Below are 26,307 nucleotides of genomic sequence, written 5' to 3'. Positions count from 1 at the left end.
GCCTTAAAACAAATTTATAGTAGATCTAGCAAATAATAAATAACTCCCTAATAATTCAATAATAATTATGAATAATTACCTAATAATTACTGTCATGGGAATGTAAATCTTGTCTTTAAGTTCCAAGAACATGTTGCACTGAATATTAGAAGCAAAAGTACAAAAATAAAAAAAAACAAATGTTATAGGGAGGAATTAAAAACAATAATCTCTTATTGTGGTTCAACAGTGGCTTTATTAATTTAAATAAATAGAAAAATATCACAATTCATACGGTAATCGCTTGTGTATTTAAATAAACGGCACATAAACATAATAATTAAAATACTCTAAAATTCTATAAATGCTATCGGTATGATGTAAATTATTCTCAGATGCTTTATTTTATCTCTTTATTTGTGCACTTGCAGGTTGCGGGACAATCTTTCTCAAGTGATGCATCACATTGTTGCCCGTGATAATATTTAAAGCAGTCTGAAAACCAGTCTTGATAACTGCAATAGTTTGCTGAAAAGAAAGAAAAATCCAGATTATAACATGAATAATTTAATGAAGCCTATGAAATTATATTTTACTCACAACGCATACGTAAAGGGGAAGTCATTAAGGTTTTTAAAAAGGACTCCTCATTCATTTATTTCAAAAATCATATTTCTTTTTAATTTTTCTTTTCATTTTCTTTTTAACTGTAATGCTGGTATTTTATGTTATGTCTTGGCTTATTGCGAATGAGAGCTGCGTGATCCCTTAAAATTTAATTGTGGTCCATTTTGCAAATGCATGTGAGGGTTCTGCAGAATCCGCCCCAAAAGCATTTGCCCCTCCACTCCTAGCTAAATGCCTTGCAGGAGATGTTGAATGCGTTTCCTTGACCTTCAGTAAGTTTATTAGACCCCAGTGCGCATGTATAAAGTCTTCCGATGGATTTCAATGGGAGCGCTTTGCTGCCACTGATTGACAGCTTCAAGCAGCCAATCGGCAAGAAATGTTGGAACATTGATGAAGAAGCAGTTTTGCAGCATGGCTGCAAATTCTGTTGCAGGTGAGTGCTTTATTTAAGTACCCACAGGGGGTTAAGGTTACTCACAAAGTACCTTTATATGCTGCAATAGTAGGGGTGTCAGGGGCATTAGTCTGTCCCTTTAACCAAACATGGCCTTATTATATTGCACTGCAGTATGCAGAATAAAGCTTAGGTTTTTGTTTTAGAAGGGACTGTAAGGTGATTCTTTTCTAAATATGGTGTAATTTTACTTTCCGAAGTGTTCTGTCTAAGCCTCCCTCAACTTGCTAATAGATTGCAAGCTCACAAGGTCACGGCCCACCTCTCCTTCTGTTCCATTATGTCTTGTGTTGTGTCTAAAGCTATATAAGCTGTAATTGCGCTACGGACTTTGTGCAGATGCTTTAGAAATGCAATCTACAAACACAATTCTAATCATTAAAATAAAAATGGCTGAGGAGACAAACATTTATAAATACTCAGCGTATTGGATTTATTCAGGCTGGTTCATGTCCCCGAGTCAGCTAATGGTGTGATGAGACCCATAAGAGTTATATCAGGCTAGTCCACCTTGGCGTTCACCAGTTATTGGTGAATTATATGATTTAACGTGGTCAGCTGACAGCTAATAGGCATGGATCAGCATCTGAATATGTTATACTAGACTGGTAACTATCTGTTTGCACACAAATACTTACTGCAGAGGCCGTTGTCGCATGCCGCTGGACAGTCTCCGCATGTAGGTCCAGATTTGTATGGGTATCCCATTGAGCTAAGATTGTTTCCCCTGAGAGGATCACAGATAACAATTGGTCACAACAGTAGAAAGTCAGGTTCCGTGGTAACAGACAAAATATTTATGATATGCCTTGGCTGGAATTCTACTTTAGCTGAGTTCTGTTTCTCAGGAAATGTTAGAACGCGGGGCACCAGTTAGCCTGTTGAGAATGACTGGAATCGTAACGATATTGATACAAAAAATTGCGTTCATGGTGGAAGTGCATTTTTCATACTTACGGAGGGCAGTAATGGCAGACGAATCTGTATGGGAGGTTATTGTTGGCGCAATAGTTAATAGCACAGCCAACCTGGCGTGAGGTAGCCCATGTCAACTGGAAATATGAAAATGTGTTAATTACAATCATGGCACTGGTGTCTTAAATTACTTAAATGAATGAAATGGAAAGAAAGCAAGGGGTAGATACTGTATACAGTAATTTGTGTATTCTCTATCAAAATAGATTCTCTATCAAATACTATTAAATACTTAATCAACATTCATAAATCCACCATAGTCAACTGCCATAGACACAGTAGGTGAGTCCTGTTAATTTACTAAAGCAAATTGAACACCAATGGCATACCCGGAAATGTCCAAGGTACGCTGGTCTAATGGCCTGCCAGAAGGATGGTCTTGATATGTGGGGTGCAACTAACTGTGAATGCAAGGTCATGGAGCAAAAGACCATCCTGACCACCCAAAGAGAAAAGGCTTGACCAGGAAGCCTACTAATGGGGCCTCTTTGAAAGATATGGAGTGGTGCCAACCACGGCAGAAGCAATATCTCCTGATTCCACTTATAATGTAACTTATAAATTGGACTCTTAAAGGAACTCCTAATATGTATCAAACAACTAGGCACCTTGTGATATGGACATCAGCATACCTGGGAACTCTCTCGGTATACATGTTGAGGAAATTATGGGGATCACCAGCTTCTGAACAGCCTTTGATGTCCAAAGGGGTCAGTGGTATTTGGTTCTTTCCACTCCCTGTCCTGGATCCACCCACCCCCTTCTTCCTCTCCAATACAGCCAGTGTGACCTCCCCAAATTATGCCCCACCCCTTTTCCACTTCCCATAAGGAGCACCAAAAGGAAACCTTTCGTGTATGAGCTCTATTGTATGTAGATTGTATGGTGTAGATAGTTGCATGTTTGAGTTTATAAAACATACCTGTGTATAATGGCCAATCTCTACACCAGGAGTTTTAGCTCCTTTTCCATATTCAAAATCTACAACTTCACTGTAAAATGATTTTATGACATCATCCCAGGAGGCTTTGAAAGTTGACATGAATAAATTTTCTCCGCAATTAAAATCTGAAACACACAGAGAAAAAAAAAATTCATGCATGGAATTATCAAAATGGAGTACGTTCCCTAAACCAGGACCATCCAGGTGAATAAATCATTTTGGTAGACCAAGCCTGGTGAGCCTCACATGTAGGGAGCTCAGCTGACCCTGTATAATTACGGAGCCAGCGGGCACTTACTTGTGATCTTTCTGAGATTTTGTTCGCTGTGATTCGGCAAACACATTTTGGCGTAATTATCTGCCGTTCTAGCAGCCTCATCATTCCAGACCTTAAAATGAGCAAAAAGACCTATTTTTAAGATGAATTGCGCAGACAAATCCAAGCCAAAGTAATAGGCAAAGAAATATTTCCAGGTAGAACTATCATATATCCTAACAGAGCCACCATATATAATAGAAACACATTATAAAAAGAATATATGTTTTCAGGGTAGGAACGGGGATAAGGAGATAAAGGCTGTTGGCCGACGGCTGGATATGACTGGCCTAACGTTATGTTTTTTATGCTCACGTAGCGCGTGGCCAGGCATATCCAGCCAAACACCACAGCACTCGATCATGGAGTTGGTCCTTAAGTCAGAGTTGGCCCAATCCAATACATTTATCTCTTCTCTCTCTATTGACTATCCCTGATAACCTTTTGTACAGAGCTTTAGAATATGGCGGAACTCTCTATATAAATTAATATTTCTTAGCTAGCCAACAAATTGGTAGCCAGATTCAACTTGCAAACAACATTTTTGTTTTACAATCCTATACTACTGACTAGAATGCAAACAATAACTTTTTTCCTCCATTAAACTTGTTTGGCCTACTTACCATTTTCAGCATGTTACGTGCGGGCGGATTGACTATTTTTCTCAAGGAGTTGTGTGTGTCAATAATCATACTTCTGATATTTGGATTACTTGTCGACAGTGATGATAATGGCACATTTTCCTTAAAAATTAACACATTTTATTTTCTTTTATTTTTACAAAAAAATATATTAATGCAAAAAACGTGTCATGTTTGGGAAATTTTAGAAAGTAAAAATTTAGAATTCATCCAAAAATATATGGCGGACTTATTATTATTACGATAATGCTCTTAATGCTAGTAAAAGGAATGCTACCAAAAACATCTTTCTGAATTTGTGATTTGTGGTTTTCTAAATATTTTGTTTTATTTCTTGGATGAATATATAATTGAACTAAAAAGCACTTTCTGAGCTATGAAATCATTACGTAGAATATAATATATATAATTATATGAGCTTCAGAGATCACTTCTTCCAGAAATTAATGTAACTTTACATCTTTTTCCATGTCGGACAAATCAAGTTCACTCTAGTGCTAATATGGCTATATCAATTTTGCTTTAACCTAATCCTTAATATACACAAGAAGAGCAAGTTTGGAGATCTTCAAGGAACATGCACTTTGTAAACAAGATGAAATTAAATCTATGTCCTGTGGGTAAGTGACCATTCCTGTAAATATTCTCAATGACCTCAACCCATTGACCTCATCATAAAAGTTTCTGGGGCACATTTTCTACAAAAAAGAAAAGTGTTTAGGTAAAACGTCATGATTGCTCACCATTTTCTTAATGTTTTCCACTGGTATTGTGACAGGTCTTCCAGCTCTTTCTAAACGCAAGGTGTTTCGGTTCTTCGCATTTGTCAGTTCTGATGGCCACGCCGGTAATATGGCTTCATACTTTAGGAAATGCAGAGACTCTTATTGTTAGCAAAAAAAACCCTTTGGTTTCACGCTAAAATATGATGTCTAATGCATAAAGACCTATAATATTAGTTGTAGAGTATAATGTAAATTTAAATCAACTTTACCATAGTGAAGCAAAATTAATTAAAATATTTACAAAATATCAATATCAATTTTAAAAGTAAGACTTTGTTTAAAACTGAAAAATTAATTCCCATACATTTTTTTTATTTAATTAGAAAAAATAGTACATAAATAGACATATATTTAACCAATTTGTAATTTGTAATTTGCTATGGTGGAACATTACAGAAATATTTTTTAAAAAATTGTGTAATACATTAATATACATTGCTGGGTTCACCCGTAGTGTGTCTCAGTCGTAAACTATTTTTCTGTTAAGCAATGGCACGCTTCATAACTGCATATCCAGTAATTATAAATAATTTAGTTCATTACAATATAAGAGCAGTGTATTTTTTAGCATCCTTTTAATTAATTAATTTACCGAGCTATTACCTTATGTGTTATTTACATATTTTGTTATATAATGGTAGAGGTTTTTTGGTGGAGCTTGAGAGCATTATATCTTTTTTTTGTCAAGTTAATTAAGAATGAAGTTAACACAAATTAAAGGATTATCATACTGGTCCTGGAGGCAATCAACTTGTAATTACATAGTCTAAAGCCTTGTTGGAAACATTCTGTTTCTAAGATTCCAAATGGAATGTCCATGTGAACATGTTTGTTGGTCTTTAAGGCACTGAGACGTCTATAGCTAGACTTTCCAAATAACCAGGGAGGGACTAAACAATAGTTAATTAATACCTACCTCTGCAAAACAGGACTGCAGGAACGGTGAAAGACACAGGAAAGCAAGCAACAGCATTTTTCCTGAAATAAATAATTCAGATTATTTAAAAATTGCTGTTTTTTGGTCAAAGGTACCGTAAGGTCTATCTACTATGCACCATGTGAAGATATGGAGAAGATTTAACATCACATCCCTGTACATTGTTGGTTCTAATCTGACACACAAAGATATATCTATAACATTAAACTGATAACATCTCATGAGAAACCACAAAATGTTTCAGATTTTATCAAAGGTAACCTCAGAAACAATTCTTAATTCATCATCGGGTGTTTTGACACGTGTAGAAATGTCACGGCCAGCTGGTGGCCTTCTACTGGAGGCCTTGCATCCATGGGGTCATTAGTAGACCTCAAAGTCCTCATTTCAAGACATCATAAACCACGGTCATGGCATCTTATATCAGGAGGACATTATCTACTTAGCACAAAAGATATCAGTGGCTGTCCTGTTTCATTCAAACTGAAAGTTCCTTGTGTGATGGGACATTACCGATCAGTAATGGACAATTCTGTCTCCCAAGACCCTTCCCTATCTCTGGGATTTTACATAATCCGAATCGGTAATATCACACTGGCAAAGGAAATTTTTAATCTAACATCAACCTATTCACCCATAACCATTGATATCATTTTTTGGACATTACAAAGATCTGAAGGTTTTTTTTTATATACAACATTTTAGAATTATATAAAGAATAAAAAAACTTTACTTAATTGGACCAAAAAGAAAGAACAAACTAACTAACCAGAATGAGACTGAAACCATGCTTTAATTCCCCCCCTTAAAAGCCGTAAAACAAATTAATATTTTTCATCTAAAACCCGTAAATTCCCATAAAAATGTGTCAATGAACAAATCATAATTCTACCGAACATAACATAAAAAAAAAACTAACTATGCAGAATAAAAACCTTATGTTATAATACATTTGCTGCCATTTGAAGATATATACCTTCTTACCTTGTAGATGGGAGGGTAATTTCCTTAAAGTCTCTGGAGAGAAGCTAAGGTAATATAAACAGGTTGGATCCGCAAGCTGTATATATAGTCAAGATTTACAGAACACTTCCTGTTTTTTTTTTTTTTTCTCTCCGATATAAACAATTATACAAACGGATATAACAAAGGCCACACTCCAAATACTAACACAATGTTTCAGGAAATTTACGACTATGAGTGTGTGTCAGGCCAGAACGTGCATTGTGTGCCAATACCAATTAAACCACGCTGACTAATCCTACGTTTTCTATTGTTGATTATCCATAGGTTTAGTATGTAACAATAACACGGCTAAGCCTCTTTTCGTCTTCCATTGTCTATTCTCTCGAAGGTGAGTATCCAGGAGCTGAGGAAATGCATCGGTCATTGTTTACGCATCTTTCCTTCAAGGAAGCGATTGCCCAATCTTGACAGCTAACCTCATGTGAGTGAACGTGTGCCTCGTTAGTACGGCACAGTAGAGAAAAAATCTACACGTTTTGTATTATTATTATTATTACTACTTATAGTTTTATATAGTGCCATCATATTTCGTAGTGCTGTACAACATGTGCCAACTTACTCGTTGCTGAATGGCATGATAGTAAAGTTTACTTAGCATAGTGTGTATTCAGAGCCTGCCTCTCGCCTCATTGCTGTAAGTGACTTTTCCATAGCTAAATGGTAAATCGCGAAAATATGTAAAATTTTATACAAGGGCCACAGGAACTAAAGAGGAACGGTGCCCTTCTAATACATAGATCCAACATGGGACCCACATATTATCGTTGACTTATCGAATGTTCCAATTATATATTCTTCTGATTTTCCAGCTGTTAATAATCACATTGTCCTCCGAAAGCATAACTGGGGCATTTCATGCAAATTTACCTTCAATTCCCAGGATCCTTCAGTGACGTTCCCATTGGACAGCCCATGCAGGAAGTTCTAACCCACTTCCTGGACTCATCTGCAATGTCTGCTCCTAGTGTTAGAGACAGTTCCTCCATAAAGATATTATTAATATTTAATTATTTAAACCATACAAGCTAGCAGCTCCAACATACAGTACAAATGTAAATAACGCTTGAGTTAAAAGAAATGAAAATATCATGTGAATAAGGTTTAAAAATAACTACAAATGTGACAATTCCCCTTTTATGAAATGTTTTACTTTTTTTCACCTATTCTCTTCCCATTTTGTTTTTCCCTGACATCCCATTAAAGAGACTGACTGATGAAGAGGAATTTGAATGATCCAACTTCTGAATGCTAGCCAAATATATATTTTCAAACTTCTATAATACTATATTACTGCCTCATCCATCTGCCTGCTATCTTCAGATTTAAATGTTTTTACAGAACAATATAAATTATAAAATTATACATTCACAAAATAAGCTAATACTGGGGAGAAATGGATGACGAGAAAAGGAGACAGGGAAGTGGAATAGGTCGGGCGAGAAGGTAGAGAGAGTGTGAATGAATGAACGCGTGAGTGACGATGAATTTAGTTTCCGAACGAAAAAACAAACCCTCCAAATTTATCAAAATCAAAAGTGCAGAAAACCAAATTTGTCGGAAAACAACACATTCGCCTCACCGCAACATATGTGTATATATATATATATATATATATATATATATATATATATATATACTTTTTACAATTTGTATCGTAGCTTTACATTCTCTGTATACAGTCATTGTTCCTGGGCAAAAACCTGATTTTAAAATTTTAAATAATCTCCTATAAACATTTATATATCTTTATTATAGCTTTTTATAGCTTTAACTTGAACACATAAAATTAATTATGCTTAAATCTGTGGGGGGTGACTGTCCTTCTTCAGAATCTAATGGCACAAAAACATAATTTCTTATTTTTAAGAAATAAAAATGGTTTATGTATGCAGTTCACTTTAAATCTATATGCTTGCATTCCAATGACATCAGATTATCTAAGAAAAAAACAAAAGTACATCTGCCATTATTATTCAAAACGTGCCAAACGAGTGATCGCTTAGTCATCCCGGCGTTATATTGTTTATCACATTCATACAACAGACATCATGTTATATCACCTCTCTTGGCAGCCGTGGAAGAAGAGGTGAGTCCTCTTTAAGAACAGGATGTTCAACCTGATTCTTTTATATGACATCATATTGTATTGGCAGAACGATGTAAGTGAGGGCAAAACAACACGGGTTATGAAATGGCATTTTAAGTTGAGTAAGTATGTGTTATTTTACGGTACACAATCGTGACTGCCCATTTCTAATTATGACTAATATGACTGGGTGTGTATAGTAATTCGAACATGCAGAGCAATGTGCCCTGCTCGTTACAGTTATTATTAAATACTAATGGATAAATTATCTCTGAGATTAAAAGAGAGATTATAACTAAATCACGTGATTCAATAAGCGTTCTTTTTTTCTGGAACAATGTAACACAAAATATTCTTGGAAAAACAAGCAATGTTATAGTTTATAAATAATATGTGTAAAATCTATGTGCATGTATATTTGGAAAAAATAAAGGCAACATTTTTTTCTTTTTAAATGACTGAATAAAAAGAAATCATATACTTGACGGGAAGAAAATGGGTTTACATTTTTTTAAAAAAAGGTGGGAGGAGAGCTGAATTTTATGAGATTTTTTTTCTATTTTTTATTTTATTTTTCTATTTTTTTTAATTACACTGCGCGTTCGGTGCAACATTATTATAGATCCCCTTGGGGTCTTGGCAGACCATAGGCATTGCTTTCATAACTAGAATATCCTCTTAATGATATCATGATTTCTTTTTTTTTTATTTATTTTAGGTGATGTATATTTGGTGACCTGTGGGATACCTTGCTTTAACCCCTTCAATCCCAGGGGTTTTTGGTACCTCAAGTCCTGGAGCAATTTTGCCATTTCCGCACTGTCGGTTCAGTGATTATTCTTTTTTCCTGTGAATAGTGTACCCATGTAAACTATATATTGTTTTTTCAAGGAGAGATAGAGCTTTCTTTTGATACCATAGTTAGATGATTAGCTGAAAATTTAGAATGAGAAATTTAGTAAAAACTAGCGAAAATTAGAAAAAAAAACAAATATTTTTTTTATAAAATTTCCCTCTGAATACTCACAAAATTAGGTAAAGTGATGGAAAATCCCCTCCAAGTTTATCAATTCAGGTGTCCTGATTTCAGAAATACCTAGTTTATATAGATTTTCCATACTTTCCCAGCACTTATAGGGAACATACTAGAAGGTGTACATTATTCGTAGAATTTTTATGCTTTTGGCTAAACTGGCTTGGGGGTTATACGGGGCAGGAGGGTTATACTGGGTAGATGTTGTGTTAGGGCAATGTGATGTAAGGTTTTTTTTTTCTTATCTTTTTTATATATTTTTTTAAAAGAAATTTATTTTATTTTTTGTATTTTTTTATATACATTTTTTTTTTAAATGGGATCGGCATTCAAAAATGTAACAGTTTTTCGGCTTTCGCGCCAGAAGCTGTTACATCCGATCGGGCAGCAGAAAGCCGGCGATGTTGGCTTCTGCTGTAAGGGGGAGTCCAGGCTGTCAAACGTCAGCCTGACCTCCTGTGCAGCGGCAGGGATGTGTTCCTGCAGCTGCAAGAAGGGCAGGACGTACCGGTACATCCATAGGGGACTGAAGGGGTTAACTACCCAAAGGGTAGAGGACAGGTCAGGAGAAGACTGTAGGCAGGGAGCCTGGTGAGAGGGACTAGGTGACCTTCTAGTAAGTCATATCACCTCCGTCATACTGGTGGCTGGTGTCGTGATGCAGACAAGCCTGAATTTGTTGGTTTCTGTCTTGCCAGTAGCCTCTTTTATTGGGACTACCTGCAGTGTGGTTTGCAGAGTTCCAGCTCTAGCATCATGGGGCATTAGAAGTACATTTGAGTTCTTCATTGTCTCCAGAGCATTCCAGGTCATGCTGTTTGTGAAAGCATTCTTGAGATTGCTTCCTGGTTGTTTCTTGTAAAGCTGCTTGTACAGTACATTAGCTATTTGTATCAGGAAGGGGAGTTTATCTGGTAAGCAGCATCATGACAGAAGCAAATGTTCAATGAATAGACAATAAATAGGTTGACTAATGAGCCTTCGCACAATAGGACTATGGTGATCAAGTGTTTTAAGAAATGATTCACATTATCGTGTGCAATTATTTATATTATGCCGGGTTTTCCCAGTTGCTTACTTGAACCCCTCTGGAGGTTTTTGTGATGTCAGTTCGTGCCCCTTGAATACAATAGCCCAAGATTTGATAGCCCAAGTTGGTAGCCCCTTCTAAAAAGGATTGGACTCTAGTGAAGAAGCATTGCTAAGCCTACAGAATGTTATATCATGAACGTCTTTTACCACAGAACAAGTGCCAAGAGCCTAAACTACCAAAACATTTATTTGACCCTGAGAATGGGTTTCAGCCGTGCCCCCAACTAAAGGGGTCTCATCCATAATACAGGAGAGGTTAGGGCCAGAATAGTAATGACCATACCTGGGAAACCAGGTTTGACCCGCATGTATATTATCAGGCAGGGAGAAACTATATTTTATAAACTTTTTCATCTTGCACAACACATTATTTGCTCACATTTTTAATTGAAGTGTGTCGGTGCATGGTAGGATTAACAGTGTAGGGGGCAGGTTACTTAGGCCGTGCTTGGGAGCTTAGAACGGTCCAGTAAGCAGCATTAACCCCTTCCCTACCTGGTACTTCCTGGTTGGGTGTCACCCACAGACCGGGACGTACCAGGTACGTTAACGATGATGCGCGATCCAGCGTCGCTATGGACGGGGTGTCCCCAGCTGTCCCAGTGTATCTTAATAATTTCCTGGTAAACGTAATGTGTCAGGGTACTTAGAGCTTGTTGGGTATTGTGGGTACTGTGTTAGCAGCCCAGGGGTTACCCAGCATTAACAGGGGTACCTGAGTACACGGGAATCCATTAAGATACAGTCATACGTCTAGGATAGGGGTGTTTGGGTTCTAAAGTTTAGATCACAGCCCATGAGTCAGAATTGATAAGGGGTGGCTTTATTGGGCATGGGATATCATTAAAATACACAGTACCCAGGGTTCAAGTCAGTGTGGATTGGGCAAAAGAAATTAGACTTAAGAAGGGTAGGGGCTTGTGAGCAGGAATCTAAAAGGATAGAAGTCACTGACTTCAGAGCTCTGTGGATAAATCTGCCAAGATCAGCGCTGGCAATGGGGTCTCCGAGGGCCGCGATCAGCTAAGTGCCGGACTCAGCGTGGGCTGGATCCCTGGTGAGTGGCCGACAGTGTGTCCTCCATGCAGAGGAAGCTACGCCGCTGACTATGCCTATGTCAGTAGTCTCAGGGATCCCGGGACCCCAGCCAGTCATCAAGATCTCATCAGTTAGCAAGTTTAGGTGGACATGTTTTATCAGTTGTTTATTACAGTTTGCCTTGAAATAAATTGTCCTCGCTCATTGGCCATTATCTCTTCTTTATATAATTTAACGTCCATATTGACATTGCACTCATTATGAGAACTTCGTTTGTCTTGTAATAGCGACATGTAAATAATGCCATATCATTAAGTGCCAGGGTAAATTAAGTAAATTAGGTATGGGATATTGAATAATCGTTGCCATGTTGATGCGCACAAAATGTTCTTACACGAAAGTTATGATTGCCCTATCAATCTTCCTAATGACATGTAGTTTATTGAATGCTAATTGTTGTTAAAACAAATATTACAACCAGTGTTCCCTCTAAGCTGTGCGCTTGTGCGCGCGCACATAGCTTTCAGAGGGAGCGCACACGAACAAAAATTGTGAGCACAACCAGTAGCGTACCGAAGGGGTGCGGTCCGCTACCGGTTGTGTGCACAGCACCCCTCCAGAGACGGACAGTAATGTCCGCCGCTAGAGGAGCAAGCTCGGTTGGGGAGATCAAGGATCTCCCTCCAACCAGCTTAAAATCAAAGAAATTGCCGCTTCCTAAGCATAAACGGTGTTGCTGACATGCCTCGATATCGAGGCATGTCAGCAACACTACCCCCCTACCCCGATAGCCTTGTGATTGCTCCGAAGAGCAACCACAAGTGCCATCCTGTAAATGACGTTGCCGTCATTCACAGGATGGCATCAACAATAGATATGAGTTCATAGAGGGTCTATCCAGACCCTCTTATGAACTCTCAAGCTCCTCATGCAGGTTGAATGCAGGTACTGCATCCAACCATGCAAGGTCAATGGAGCCCAGCTCACTGAGTGATTAGTAAAAAAAATAAATAAAAAATGTAAAAAAAAATTAAAAAGAATTGTTCAAAAATGTTTAAAAAAATAAAAATTATATGGTAACATGTAAAAATCCCCACTGTCACCAAAAAAAATAAAAAAAATTAATAAGCAAGTCCTAAAATTCTTTATCTTTACAAAAATTCCAGCATGGAAAGAGTTAAAATATGGGTGTGTCTTGTATTAAAAAATGCATGAGTGGATGGGATAAATTGAATTGGCCGGGTTCAAAGATGTCCCAAATATGGGACATGGGGGCAGTAGGATCAGATGTCTAAATGGCCTAAAAATACACACCTCACAAAGGCGGCCTTTTACCTCCCAAATAACCCAACAAACCCATGCATGTGGGGTATCACTGCGGTCAGGAGATGTTACTGAACACATATTGGGGTGTTGTTTGACAGGGACATATACCAGGAGCGATAAATTTATACCTGAAGTACAACGTACCATAAAGTTTCACAGAGGCTGGTGGTAAAATTAGTGCATGGAAAGGGTTAAATTACCAGCATTTGAAATACATTGGGGTGTCTAGTTTTTAAAAATATATAGTTTTTAAAAAAAATCCCCATATTTTATCATTTTTTTATAGTAAATTAGATGATATGATAAAATTAATGGTATCTAAAGAAATCCCTGTTTGTCCTGAAAAAAAAACAATATATAATATGTGTGGGAGCACGAAATGAGAAAGAAGAAAATCACTTATATTAACCCTTAAGGTATGGGGGGGCATTTTCGGTTTCAGTCAAATGAATACTAAATTTTCAGGTCCAGAATTTTCATTTCGGTGCATCCCTATATAGATATATATAAAAGGGAGAGGAAGTGACAAAAGGTAGCGGTAAAGAAAAAGTGGACACACAGGGAGAGGTAAAGAGAAAGGGTTGGGAGATAAAGAGAACAAAGATAGATGAAGAGGAAAAGGGAGACATAATGCTAATGTCTGTCTAGGAAGATGGTCGACTATGTGCTTGATTTTATACACCTGTTAGCAATGGATGTGGCTGAAATACCTAAACTCAATAATTAGGAGGGGTTTCCACATCCTTTCATAAAGTGTATATGTTTTATATGTAATATGTATAATTTGTCCCTTCAGAAAATTCTATTTATGTAAAAGAAACTGTCACTGCGGGAAAAGTGAATTACACCGGACAAACTTATGGTAAAACCTGATCATACTGCTCTTGTTCTCAGGGCAGCCCCATCACCATGAGATGGGCTTAAAGGGATCAAGTATTATATCTTCTATATCTGATGATTGCTGGAGAAAGGAATTCCTGAAACTTCCAGTGCTGCTTACTTATCCCCAGTCTGGCCACCGACAACTTACAGGTAACTATCCGTATGAATCACAAAACAGGTGTATTTATAACACCATTACATTGTATGTATAGTTTTGATAGCACCACAATATACTGACCAGGTATTTCATTTTATAGTTATAGTGAGTACTGCATCAGGTTCAAACATATCATGGAAAAATCGTCTCAAAATCCAAATTACAAACAAGAAAAACAAAGGAATACACTAATGCAACAAAGCAAAAAGTATGTGAAGCACCAGTCATTTACCTGAAAGAAAGACATTAGTAGATTGACCACCTTTTTCTTGATTAGGCCAAGACCTAGGGCAACAGCACCACCTTCTGGTACAAAACTGAGGAGCAGATTGCCCTCTTTGTTGATGAAGTCATCGGCTCTGTATTTTAAATGGGAAGAATGAAAACAAGTGTTTCTACCCGGTTTTGAACCGGAGACCTTCCTCATGTGAGGCAAAGGTTATAACTGCTACGCTACAGAAACCTACGTGAAGAAAGGGGCCAGGCCAGAGGATCTGACCAAAGGCAGAAGATGACAATTTTTAACATTTCCTGAAGGTCCGCGAGATTTCTAAATGTTCTGATAAAACATTCCATATTCCACATAAAACTAAATTCTGCTAAAGGCTCCAAAATTACACAATAACATCTACATATGCAGAACTCCTAAAACACACTTCTTTTACCTTCGTTGTATATCAGACTGGATCTAACTCACATTATCCTAAAACTCAAGGGTCTCAAAACCCAGCCTTTCCCAGGACATCATCAACAGGGTTCATTTTTATGAAATCAAAGAAAACGTTACGCAACCTCCATAGAAAGTGAGCATCCTCTGAGTGCTGCTGAGTCTGAGCGCAAGGAAATGACATCATTTCCCACAAACAAAAAACGGCTTTGGAAAAAAACGGGAAGAAAATGTTATTTTTTTCTCATGTTTTTTTCTGTTTTTTTTTTCCCCAGACCTTCCCATCTCTAGTGTAAAAGCCTATCTTTCCATATGGCGTTGGTGGTATAGTGGTGAGCATAGCTACCTTCCAAGCAGTTGACCCGGGTTCGATTCCCGGCCAACGCAACTTTTTTTATCTTACACATCCGAGTTTATTCAGTAAGTTTCAAGCCGTTTGCAGTTAACCCTTCCACTTGATGTAGCTTGTAACACAATGCATACCATGTTGGTGGGGGAGGGGCTGCTCCAGGTACAATCAGCATGGACAGCACCTAGAAACACGACCTTCGATAGCTCAGCTGGTAGAGCGGAGGACTGTAGAAAACAATCAGACATCCTTAGGTCGCTGGTTCGATTCCGGCTCGAAGGATTGCTTTTTTTATTTTTGTGAGATGGGTAAAAAAATGGTAGGTTGATCCTACAGAGTGAAGAGTGGACTTTAGGTGCGAATTCCGTGGGCAGCAAAAGGACCACTTTATCTGGGAAGATCCAAAGAAAAGGCTCTGCCGTAGACAATGCCTATAGTTCAGTGATGCGCCTAGTGGAGGTAATGGCAATCAGGAATGCTGTTTTCAATGACAGGGGGTCACCAGGTGGGGAGGGGTTTTATAATTTGAGTTCTGCCCTATCTCGTGTACGGAGGAGGAATCTCTCTGTAGTGTATCACCTGGGATTGCAGGGAAAATAAAACTCTGACGCATATCACAAAGATCATTGGAACAGGAACTCATCAACTGCAGCCGCGGACTGACAGGCATTACAACTGTATTTTAAAAGAAAAAGGTTAACCTCCTATAGGATCTGTGGATGCTCCGTCACATACACCATCCCATGTGGTGTGAGCAGGGTGTAGACACGTATCCCATATGGTCTAGCGGTTAGGATTCCTGGTTTTCACCCAGGCGGCCTGGGTTCGACTCCCGGTATGGGAAGCTAGTTTTTATTGGAACCCTATGTTGCTATCCGTTTGCTAGTTGGTCAAATCAAATGGCATTAATCATATTCCCCAACATCTACAGGGCTCATCTTACCTGAAGAGCCACCTCAAAATACTGGTCCAAATTCCTTACCTCTTTGGGCTGGTCAAGGAACATCAGAAAGGGGAGAAATACATTAGAGAGATTATATAAAATGCAACAGGAGGAAAGAAAATGAAAATGGAGAGATTAAAGAAAAGGAGGATAGATTAAAGAAAAGGGAGAGGAAGTGACAAAAGGTAGCGGTAAAGAAAAAGTGGACACACAGGGAGAGGTAAAGAGAAAGGGTTGGGAGATAAAGAGAACAAAGATAGATGAAGAGGAAAAGGGAGACATAATGCCAATGTCTGTCTAGGAAGATGGTCGACTATGTGCTTGATTTTATACACCTGTTAGCAATGGATGTGGCTGAAATACCTAAACTCAATAATTAGGAGGGGTGTCCACATCCTTTCATAAAGTGTATATGTTTTATATGTAATATGTATAATTTGTCCCTTCAGAAAATTCTATTTATGTAAAAGAAACTGTCACTGCGGGAAAAGTGAATTACACCGGACAAACTTATGGTAAAACCTGATCATACTGCTCTTGTTCTCAGGGCAGCCCCATCACCATGAGATGGGCTTAAAGGGATCAAGTATTATATCTTCTATATCTGATGATTGCTGGAGGAAGGGAGGAATTCCTGAAACTTCCAGTGCTGCTTACTTATCCCCAGTCTGGCCACCGACAACTTACAGGTAACTATCCGTACGAATCACAAAGCAGATGTATTTATAACAACATTACATTGTATGTATAGTTTTGATAGCACCACAATATACTGACCAGGTATTTCATTTTATAGTTATAGTGAGTACTGCATCAGGTTCAAACATATCATGGAAAAATCGTCTCAAAATCCAAATTACAAACAAGAAAAACAAAGGAATACACTAATGCAACAAAGCAAAAAGTATGTGAAGCACCAGTCATTTACCTGAAAGAAAGACATCAGTAGATTGACCACCTTTTTCTTGATTAGGCCAAGACCTAGGGAAACAGCACCACCTTCTGGTACAAAACTGAGGAGCAGATTGCCCTCTTTGTTGATGAAGTCATCGGCTCTGTATTTTAAATGGGAAGAATGAAAAGAAGTGTTTCTACCCGGTTTCGAACCGGGGACCTTCCTCATGTGAGGCAAACGTTATAACCGCTACGCTACAGAAACCTATGTGTAGAAAGAGGCCAGGCCAGAGCAGAGGATCTGACCAAAGGCAGAAGATGACAATTTTTAACATTTCCTGAAGGTCCGCGAGATTTCTAAATGTTCTGATGAAACATTCCATATTCCACATAAAACTAAATTCTGCTAAAGGCTGCAAAATGACACAATAACATCTACATGACATCATTTCCCACAAACAAAAAACGGCTTTGGAAAAAAACGGGAAGAAAATGTTATTTTTTTCTCATGTTTTTTTCTGGGCTTTTTTTTCCCCAGACCTTCCCATCTCTAGTGTAAAAGCCTATCTTTCCATATGGCGTTGGTGGTATAGTGGTGAGCATAGCTGCCTTCCAAGCAGTTGACCCGGGTTCGATTCCCGGCCAACGCAACTTTTTTTCTTACACATCCGAGTTTATTCAGTAAGTTTCAAGCCGTTTGCAGTTAACCCTTCCACTTGATGTAGCTTGTAACACAATGCATACCATGTTGGTGGGGGAGGGGCTGCTCCAGGTACAATCAGCATGGACAGCACCTAGAAACACGGCCTTCGATAGCTCAGCTGGTAGAGCGGAGGACTGTAGAAAACGATCAGACATCCTTAGGTCGCTGGTTCGATTCCGGCTCGAAGGAATGCTTTTTTTATTTTTGTGAGATGGGTAAAAAAATGGTAGGTTGATCCTACAGAGTGAAGAGTGGACTTTAGGTGCGAATTCCGTGGGCAGCAAAAGGACCACTTTATCTGGGAAGATCCAAAGAAAAGGCTCTGCCGTAGACAATGCCTATAGTTCAGTGATGCGCCTAGTGGAGGTAATGGCAATCAGGAATGTTGTTTTCAATGACAGAGGGTCACCAGGTGGGGAGGGGTTTTATAATTTGAGTTCTGCCCTATCTCGTGTACGGAGGAGGAATCTCTCTGTAGTGTATCACCTGGGATTGCAGGGAAAATAAAACTCTGACGCATATCACAAAGATCATTGGAACAGGAACTCATCAACTGCAGCCGCGGACTGACAGGCATTACAACTGTATTTTAAAAGAAAAAGGTTAACCTCCTATAGGATCTGTGGATGCTCCGTCACATACACCATCCCATGTGGTGTGAGCAGGGTGTAGACACGTATCCCATATGGTCTAGCGGTTAGGATTCCTGGTTTTTACCCAGGCGGCCCGGGTTCGACTCCCGGTATGGGAAGCTAGTTTTTATTGGAACCCTATGTTGCTATCCGTTTGCTAGTTGGTCAAATCAAATGGCATTAATCATATTCCCCAACATCTACAGGGCTCATCTTACCTGAAGAGCCACCTCAAAATACTGGTCCAAATTCCTTACCTCTTTGGGCTGGTCAAGGAACATCAGAAAGGGGAGAAATAGATTAGAGAGATTATATAAAATGCAACAGGAGGAAAGAAAATGAAAATGGAGAGATTAAAGAAAAGGAGGATAGATTAAAGAAAAGGGAGAGGAAGTGACAAAAGGTAGCGGTAAAGAAAAAGTGGACACACAGGGAGAGGTAAAGAGAAAGGGTTGGGAGATAAAGAGAACAAAGATAGATGAAGAGGAAAAGGGAGACATAATGCCAATGTCTGTCTAGGAAGATGGTCGACTATGTGCTTGATTTTATACACCTGTTAGCAATGGATGTGGCTGAAATACCTAAACTCAATAATTAGGAGGGGTGTCCACATCCTTTCATAAAGTGTATATGTTTTATATGTAATATGTATAATTTGTCCCTTCCGAAAATTCTATTTATGTAAAAGAAACTGTCACTGCGGGAAAAGTGAATTACACCGGACAAACTTATGGTAAAACCTGATCATACTGCTCTTGTTCTCAGGGCAGCCCCATCACCATGAGATGGGCTTAAAGGGATCAAGTATTATATCTTCTATATCTGATGATTGCTGGAGGAAGGGTGGAATTCCTGAAACTTCCAGTGCTGCTTACTTATCCCCAGTCTGGCCACCGACAACTTACAGGTAACTATCCGTACGAATCACAAAACAGGTGTATTTATAACAACATTACATTGTATGTATAGTTTTGATAGCACCACAATATAATGACCAGGTATTTCATTTTATAGTTATAGTGAGTACTGCATCAGGTTCAAACATATCATGGAAAAATCGTCTCAAAATCCAAATTACAAACAAGAAAAACAAAGGAATACACTAATGCAACAAAGCAAAAAGTATGTGAAGCACCAGTCATTTACCTGAAAGAAAGACATCAGTAGATTGACCACCTTTTTCTTGATTAGGCCAAGACCTAGGGAAACAGCACCACCTTCTGGTACAAAACTGAGGAGCAGATTGCCCTCTTTGTTGATGAAGTCATCGGCTCTGTATTTTAAATGGGAAGAATGTAAAGAAGTGTTTCTACCCGGTTTCGAACCGGGGACCTTCCTCATGTGAGGCAAACGTTATAACCGCTACGCTACAGAAACCTATGTGTAGAAAGAGGCCAGGCCAGAGCAGAGGATCTGACCAAAGGCAGAAGATGACAATTTTTAACATTTCCTGAAGGTCCGCGAGATTTCTAAATGTTCTGATGAAACATTCCATATTCCACATAAAACTAAATTCTGCTAAAGGCTGCAAAATGACACAATAACATCTACATGACATCATTTCCCACAAACAAAAAACGGCTTTGGAAAAAAACGGGAAGAAAATGTCATTTTTTTCTCATGTTTTTTTCTGGGTTTTTTTTTCCCAGACCTTCCCATCTCTAGTGTAAAAGCCTATCTTTCCATATGGCGTTGGTGGTATAGTGGTGAGCATAGCTGCCTTCCAAGCAGTTGACCCGGGTTCGATTCCCGGCCAACGCAGCTTTTTTTTCTTACACATCCGAGTTTATTCAGTAAGTTTCAAGCCGTTTGCAGTTAACCCTTCCACTTGATGTAGCTTGTAACACAATGCATACCATGTTGGTGGGGGAGGGGCTGCTCCAGGTACAATCAGCATGGACAGCACCTAGAAACACGACCTTCGATAGCTCAGCTGGTAGAGCGGAGGACTGTAGAAAACGATCAGACATCCTTAGGTCGCTGGTTCGATTCCGGCTCGAAGGAATGCTTTTTTTATTTTTGTGAGATGGGTAAAAAAATGGTAGGTTGATCCTACAGAGTGAAGAGTGGACTTTAGGTGCGAATTCCGTGGGCAGCAAAAGGACCACTTTATCTGGGAAGATCCAAAGAAAAGGCTCTGCCGTAGACAATGCCTATAGTTCAGTGATGCGCCTAGTGGAGGTAATGGCAATCAGGAATGCTGTTTTCAATGACAGAGGGTCACCAGGTGGGGAGGGGTTTTATAATTTGAGTTCTGCCCTATCTCGTGTACGGAGGAGGAATCTCTCTGTAGTGTATCACCTGGGATTGCAGGGAAAATAAAACTCTGACGCATATCAAAAAGATCATTGGAACAGGAACTCATCAACTGCAGCCGCGGACTGACAGGCATTACAACTGTATTTTAAAAGAAAAAGGTTAACCTCCTATAGGATCTGTGGATGCTCCGTCACATACACCATCCCATGTGGTGTGAGCAGGGTGTAGACACGTATCCCATATGGTCTAGCGGTTAGGATTCCTGGTTTTCACCCAGGCGGCCCGGGTACGACTCCCGGTATGGGAAGCTAGTTTTTATTGGAACCCTATGTTGCTATCCGTTTGCTAGTTGGTCAAATCAAATGGCATTAATCATATTCCCCAACATCTACAGGGCTCATCTTACCTGAAGAGCCACCTCAAAATACTGGTCCAAATTCTTTACCTCTTTGGGCTGGTCAAGGAACATCAGAAAGGGGAGAAATAGATTAGAGAGATTATATAAAATGCAACAGGAGGAAAGAAAATGAAAATGGAGAGACTAAAGAAAAGGAGGATAGATTAAAGAAAAGGGAGAGGAAGTGACAAAAGGTAGCGGTAAAGAAAAAGTGGACACACAGGGAGAGGTAAAGAGAAAGGGTTGGGAGATAAAGAGAACAAAGATAGATGAAGAGGAAAAGGGAGACATAATGCCAATGTCTGTCTAGGAAGATGGTCGACTATGTGCTTGATTTTATACACCTGTTAGCAATGGATGTGGCTGAAATACCTAAACTCAATAATTAGGAGGGGTGTCCACATCCTTTCATAAAGTGTATATGTTTTATATGTAATATGTATAATTTGTCCCTTCAGAAAATTCTATTTATGTAAAAGAAACTGTCACTGCGGGAAAAGTGAATTACACCGGACAAACTTATGGTAAAACCTGATCATACTGCTCTTGTTCTCAGGGCAGCCCCATCACCATGAGATGGGCTTAAAGGGATCAAGTATTATATCTTCTATATCTGATGATTGCTGGAGGAAGGGTGGAATTCCTGAAACTTCCAGTGCTGCTTACTTATCCCCAGTCTGGCCACCGACAACTTACAGGTAACTATCCGTACGAATCACAAAACAGGTGTATTTATAACAACATTACATTGTATGTATAGTTTTGATAGCACCACAATATAATGACCAGGTATTTCATTTTATAGTTATAGTGAGTACTGCATCAGGTTCAAACATATCATGGAAAAATCGTCTCAAAATCCAAATTACAAACAAGAAAAACAAAGGAATACACTAATGCAACAAAGCAAAAAGTATGTGAAGCACCAGTCATTTACCTGAAAGAAAGACATCAGTAGATTGACCACCTTTTTCTTGATTAGGCCAAGACCTAGGGAAACAGCACCACCTTCTGGTACAAAACTGAGGAGCAGATTGCCCTCTTTGTTGATGAAGTCATTGGCTCTGTATTTTAAATGGGAAGAATGAAAAGAAGTGTTTCTACCCGGTTTCGAACCGGGGACCTTCCTCATGTGAGGCAAACGTTATAACCGCTACGCTACAGAAACCTATGTGTAGAAAGAGGCCAGGCCAGAGCAGAGGATCTGACCAAAGGCAGAAGATGACAATTTTTAACATTTCCTGAAGGTCCGCGAGATTTCTAAATGTTCTGATGAAACATTCCATATTCCACATAAAACTAAATTCTGCTAAAGGCTGCAAAATGACACAATAACATCTACATGACATCATTTCCCACAAACAAAAAACGGCTTTGGAAAAAAACGGGAAGAAAATGTTATTTTTTTCTCATGTTTTTTTCTGGGCTTTTTTTTCCCCAGACCTTCCCATCTCTAGTGTAAAAGCCTATCTTTCCATATGGCGTTGGTGGTATAGTGGTGAGCATAGCTGCCTTCCAAGCAGTTGACCCGGGTTCGATTCCCGGCCAACGCAGCTTTTTTTTCTTACACATCCGAGTTTATTCAGTAAGTTTCAAGCCGTTTGCAGTTAACCCTTCCACTTGATGTAGCTTGTAACACAATGCATACCATGTTGGTGGGGGAGGGGCTGCTCCAGGTACAATCAGCATGGACAGCACCTAGAAACACGACCTTCGGGACGCCGGAATGACTGCGTAGAGACGCACGTACGTACGTGAGATGGGGGCGTTCCTAGGGCTGAGAGGCTGAGGCGGGAGTCCGGACGGAGACTGAGCTGCTGGCGTCTCTCGTTTGGCGCCTCGCGTCGGGTGAAGCTTCGGTCCGGTGCGGTGATCCAATCTGGAGCCCAGAGTGGAGTCTGCTGAGTCGCGACCCGCGATCAATACCGGGACTAAAACCGGGACCAACACCGACCGTTACCGCGACTAATATCGCGATATCATCGCGACCAACACCGGGATTGACCCCGAGTATCGACCCCGAGTATCGAAACAGCAACGGGTCCTTCCTAACTGCTTCGGTTTACCCTGCACCACCAATGAATTATTTTGTTTAACCTCTGGTGGATGGTGGAGGATAGTGCCGTCATTGATGTAAAATGGAGGCACGCCACTACAGAGGATGTGAATTGCAGTGGTAGACCTGCAGATACGCAGTCAAGTAGTTCTAAACAGTTTGAAACCTGAGGAAAGTTTCCTATCTGATCTTGTCTGCGACTCAGAATCTTGGTAGGATCTACTTTTAACCTTGATAACTTTGATCCAAGTATTTTCTGACTATCTCTGATCGTGTTGTCTAAATCTAATATCTGATCTAATATCTGCAAAAGCGAAAACATTACCATAATAATATACAGATGGTCTATTTTTTTTTTTTTATTTTTTTTTTTTTTTTTTTCTGGAACTTTAAATATTTCGTTATAAAGACAAGAAATGCAAAAGGAAAGGAAGAGTTAAGAACTCCGTCATCTTATTATATATGTGATTCACCAAATATCTAGATACTTCTGTGTCATTAAATTTGAGTGAATTATGAATCTTGGCTGGTTCACATAAAGAACTTATAGTCTAAATATAGTTCCTTGACTTAAATCAAGAGAGAGAAGAAGAAATTCATCTTTAATAATTGGAACAAACTATATGCTTTATATTCAAATTTTACAATCTTTATTTAGCAAAACAATTAATTTACTATGCCTCCTAAAAGTGATAAAACGGACAAGACTGACAAATCGGATAAAGGGGAGAAGATGAGAAATACTAATAAACCCAGGAAACCTCAATCTATCAGTACCTTTTACTCCCCTCGCAGTCAACTAAGTCTTTCCGAATCACCCGAAAAATCTTTATTAGAGCATTGTACTGATGAATTTGACCACACTCAACAATCATTAATTTCTCACAAAGATTTATCAACAGCTTTAGAATCTCTGTATATGAAGATCAAAATAGATCTCGATAGGAACCTGAAAGACTATAAAGAGGAGATATCTACCTTAAAGGCATCATTACTATTTCACTCTCAAGAAATCTCTACTTTGCAATCAACAATTAAAGATCTAAAATCACAAAATGACGACCTAAATGCTGAAATTAAAAGAATGGAACACAAAGTGGCAGATATGGAAGATAGTTCAAAAAGAAAAAATTTGAGAATCAGAGGAATCCCTGAAACAACGACAGATCTAGATCAATATATCAAGGAACTTTTGACTTTATACCTGGATACTAAACTGATTGGACCAATACCAGTGGAAAACTTTTATAGAATCCCTAGACCTTCCAATCCTAAATACAAGGATAGCGATAGAGATACTATAGTTATTCTTTCCAGTCTCTGGGTAAAAGATCAGTTCGTTAAAGAATGGAGGAAAAATCCCCAGAAAAATAAAAAATTTGCATCGCTATCTATTTTTCCAGACCTCTCTCAAACCACAAGACTTAATAGAAAGAAATTTGCGGACCTTACAACATGTCTAAGGGAAAATAATATCAAATATACTTGGGGATTTCCAATTAAAATTCGAGTTACCCATAATGGGAGGGTCCATACTTGCTTTGACCCCCAACAGCTTAAATTAAAATTAACTACTTGGGGCTTAATCAAGTGATCTTCGCCCAAGGAATTCCGTCCTTTGTTCCCTTTTTTATAGTTTATCTATATCCATATATGTCTAATTTGGCAGATGCACTATGTTACTCAAAGGGTGGGAAGTAAACAACAGTACTGATGATATATAAAAATAATATTTTTCCTGCTGAAACATGGGCGTCTGTATATATTTGTACTCCTATATTTTGATCTACATATAACACCACTGACCTCCTTTTTTTTTTTTTTTTTTTTTTTTTTTTTTTTCTCTTGATATATATTCTCACTTAATATTTAAAATATGTTATATGAAGATTAAATTGTTTGCATGAATTTATTTATATAGTGGGAATATTTACGTAGGTGAATATGAGTATTTCACTGATATATCAGGTTAACCTGGAATAGGAAAAATTGGAATTTGAAAGAAATTCATTTACTACGTGGACACTTTAGATAACACTATTTTATACACATACATTTTTAGGAATATGTATATAGATACACATGTATTTCTAATATGTTATTTTAGAGGGTGAAAAATGCTTATTTAAAAAATATTATATAATTATATTTATCATGTGGACACTTTAAATAACACTATGTACACATAATGGTTAATTACACTACATGAAAACGTTTTTTTTTTTTTTTTTTTTTTTTTTTTTTCTCCTCCCTTTCCTTCTTTCTTTCTTTATTGGGAATATAGATATGTACTCCCATTGGCACATCACCACATCACGTTATATTAAAGGGAGACAAATAGGAATTCGTAAGAACTACACTTAGTATGGTGACACTTAAATATAATTTTGATATATATGCACACTTAATATTCAAAATATGTTATCTGAAGATTAAAATGTTGGCATTAATTTATCTATATAGTGGGAATATACGTAGATAAATATGAGTATTCCACTGGCATATTAGGTTAATTTAGATGGGGACTAATCGGAACTTGAAAGAAATTCATTTACTATGAGGATATTTTAGACAACACTATTTTATACACATAAATTTTTAGGAATATATATATACAGGTACTCCCAATATGCTATTTCAGAGGGTAAAAGGGAGGGGAAGGAAAGGAAGGGGAAAAAAAAAAAAAAAAAAAAAAATTTCTTATCTAAACTTAAAATATACTATATCAACCGCAACCTGAAAGAAATATATTTATCATGTGGACACCTTAGACAGTACTATGTACACACACACATAACGGTTAAATACACTACATTGAGAATTTTCTTTCCCCCCCCCCCCTTTTTTTTTTTTTTTTTTTTTTCTCTCTCTCAGCCCTATTAGCACCCCCATAATAACAATCCCAGATGGTTCAGGGATTTTTTCTCCAGAATGGGAGGTTAGTAGGTAACTTTCTCCCAAGTATTGGAGATGGAATGTATGTTTTTATGTTTGATTTAATGTTAAATGTGAATTTTTTGTTTATTGTGAAGCTCTCTGAAAATTATCTTGAAACCTATTCAGATCTTTATAGGGGCGAGTGTCTTAACTGGCGAAAGTTAGTGGTC

At 38.3% G+C, this 26,307-nt stretch overlaps 1 protein-coding gene and 9 non-coding genes across 10 annotated transcripts; 9 read left to right on the top strand and 1 right to left on the bottom strand.

Annotated features, from left to right (window-relative positions):
• Positions 1-260: 260 nt before the first annotated feature.
• CRISP2 (cysteine rich secretory protein 2) lies at positions 261-6,668 on the bottom strand. Its single transcript, XM_053460684.1, has 9 exons — positions 6,645-6,668; positions 5,640-5,701; positions 4,682-4,801; positions 3,921-4,040; positions 3,280-3,370; positions 2,961-3,106; positions 2,021-2,115; positions 1,702-1,790; positions 261-507 (listed from the first exon to the last, which is right to left on the bottom strand). The coding sequence occupies exons 2-9, from the start codon at positions 5,694-5,696 to the stop codon at positions 380-382; spliced, it is 846 nt and encodes a 281-aa protein (XP_053316659.1). The 5' UTR covers positions 5,697-5,701; positions 6,645-6,668; the 3' UTR covers positions 261-379.
• An 8,614-nt stretch (positions 6,669-15,282) lies between these two features.
• TRNAG-UCC (transfer RNA glycine (anticodon UCC)) lies at positions 15,283-15,354 on the top strand. The gene has a single exon. It is a non-coding gene; the product is annotated as a tRNA-Gly (tRNA).
• Positions 15,355-15,512: 158 nt separating this feature from the next.
• TRNAY-GUA (transfer RNA tyrosine (anticodon GUA)) lies at positions 15,513-15,598 on the top strand. Its single transcript is given in 2 exon segments — positions 15,513-15,549; positions 15,563-15,598. It is a non-coding gene; the product is annotated as a tRNA-Tyr (tRNA).
• A 490-nt stretch (positions 15,599-16,088) lies between these two features.
• On the top strand, positions 16,089-16,160 carry TRNAE-UUC (transfer RNA glutamic acid (anticodon UUC)). Its single transcript has one exon. It is a non-coding gene; the product is annotated as a tRNA-Glu (tRNA).
• Positions 16,161-17,731: 1,571 nt separating this feature from the next.
• Positions 17,732-17,803, top strand: TRNAG-UCC (transfer RNA glycine (anticodon UCC)). The gene has a single exon. It is a non-coding gene; the product is annotated as a tRNA-Gly (tRNA).
• Positions 17,804-17,959: 156 nt separating this feature from the next.
• On the top strand, positions 17,960-18,045 carry TRNAY-GUA (transfer RNA tyrosine (anticodon GUA)). Its single transcript is given in 2 exon segments — positions 17,960-17,996; positions 18,010-18,045. It is a non-coding gene; the product is annotated as a tRNA-Tyr (tRNA).
• Positions 18,046-20,177: 2,132 nt separating this feature from the next.
• TRNAG-UCC (transfer RNA glycine (anticodon UCC)) lies at positions 20,178-20,249 on the top strand. Its single transcript has one exon. It is a non-coding gene; the product is annotated as a tRNA-Gly (tRNA).
• Positions 20,250-20,406: 157 nt separating this feature from the next.
• TRNAY-GUA (transfer RNA tyrosine (anticodon GUA)) lies at positions 20,407-20,492 on the top strand. The gene is given in 2 exon segments: positions 20,407-20,443; positions 20,457-20,492. It is a non-coding gene; the product is annotated as a tRNA-Tyr (tRNA).
• A 490-nt stretch (positions 20,493-20,982) lies between these two features.
• TRNAE-UUC (transfer RNA glutamic acid (anticodon UUC)) lies at positions 20,983-21,054 on the top strand. Its single transcript has one exon. It is a non-coding gene; the product is annotated as a tRNA-Glu (tRNA).
• A 1,571-nt stretch (positions 21,055-22,625) lies between these two features.
• TRNAG-UCC (transfer RNA glycine (anticodon UCC)) lies at positions 22,626-22,697 on the top strand. The gene has a single exon. It is a non-coding gene; the product is annotated as a tRNA-Gly (tRNA).
• Positions 22,698-26,307: the final 3,610 nt, after the last annotated feature.

The sequence above is a fragment of the Spea bombifrons genome, chromosome 3 (genome assembly GCF_027358695.1).
Source record: "Spea bombifrons isolate aSpeBom1 chromosome 3, aSpeBom1.2.pri, whole genome shotgun sequence".
Lineage (NCBI taxonomy): Eukaryota > Metazoa > Chordata > Amphibia > Anura > Pelobatidae > Spea > Spea bombifrons.
This window is presented reverse-complemented; position numbering and strand designations above follow the sequence as displayed.

What these genes read in the sequence shown, in the direction of transcription:
- CRISP2 (XM_053460684.1), bottom strand. Translation starts at nt 5,696, where the DNA reads ATGCTGTTGCTTGCTTTCCTGTGTCTTTCACCGTTCCTGCAGTCCTGT. An exon ending in TGCAGTCCTGTTTTGCAGAG is followed by an intron (nt 4,802 to 5,639) that starts GTAGGTATTAAT and finishes CATTTCCTAAAG; the next exon opens with TATGAAGCCATATTACCGGC. An exon ending in GTCTGCCATTACTGCCCTCC is followed by an intron (nt 1,791 to 2,020) that starts GTAAGTATGAAA and finishes TGATCCTCTCAG; the next exon opens with GGGAAACAATCTTAGCTCAA.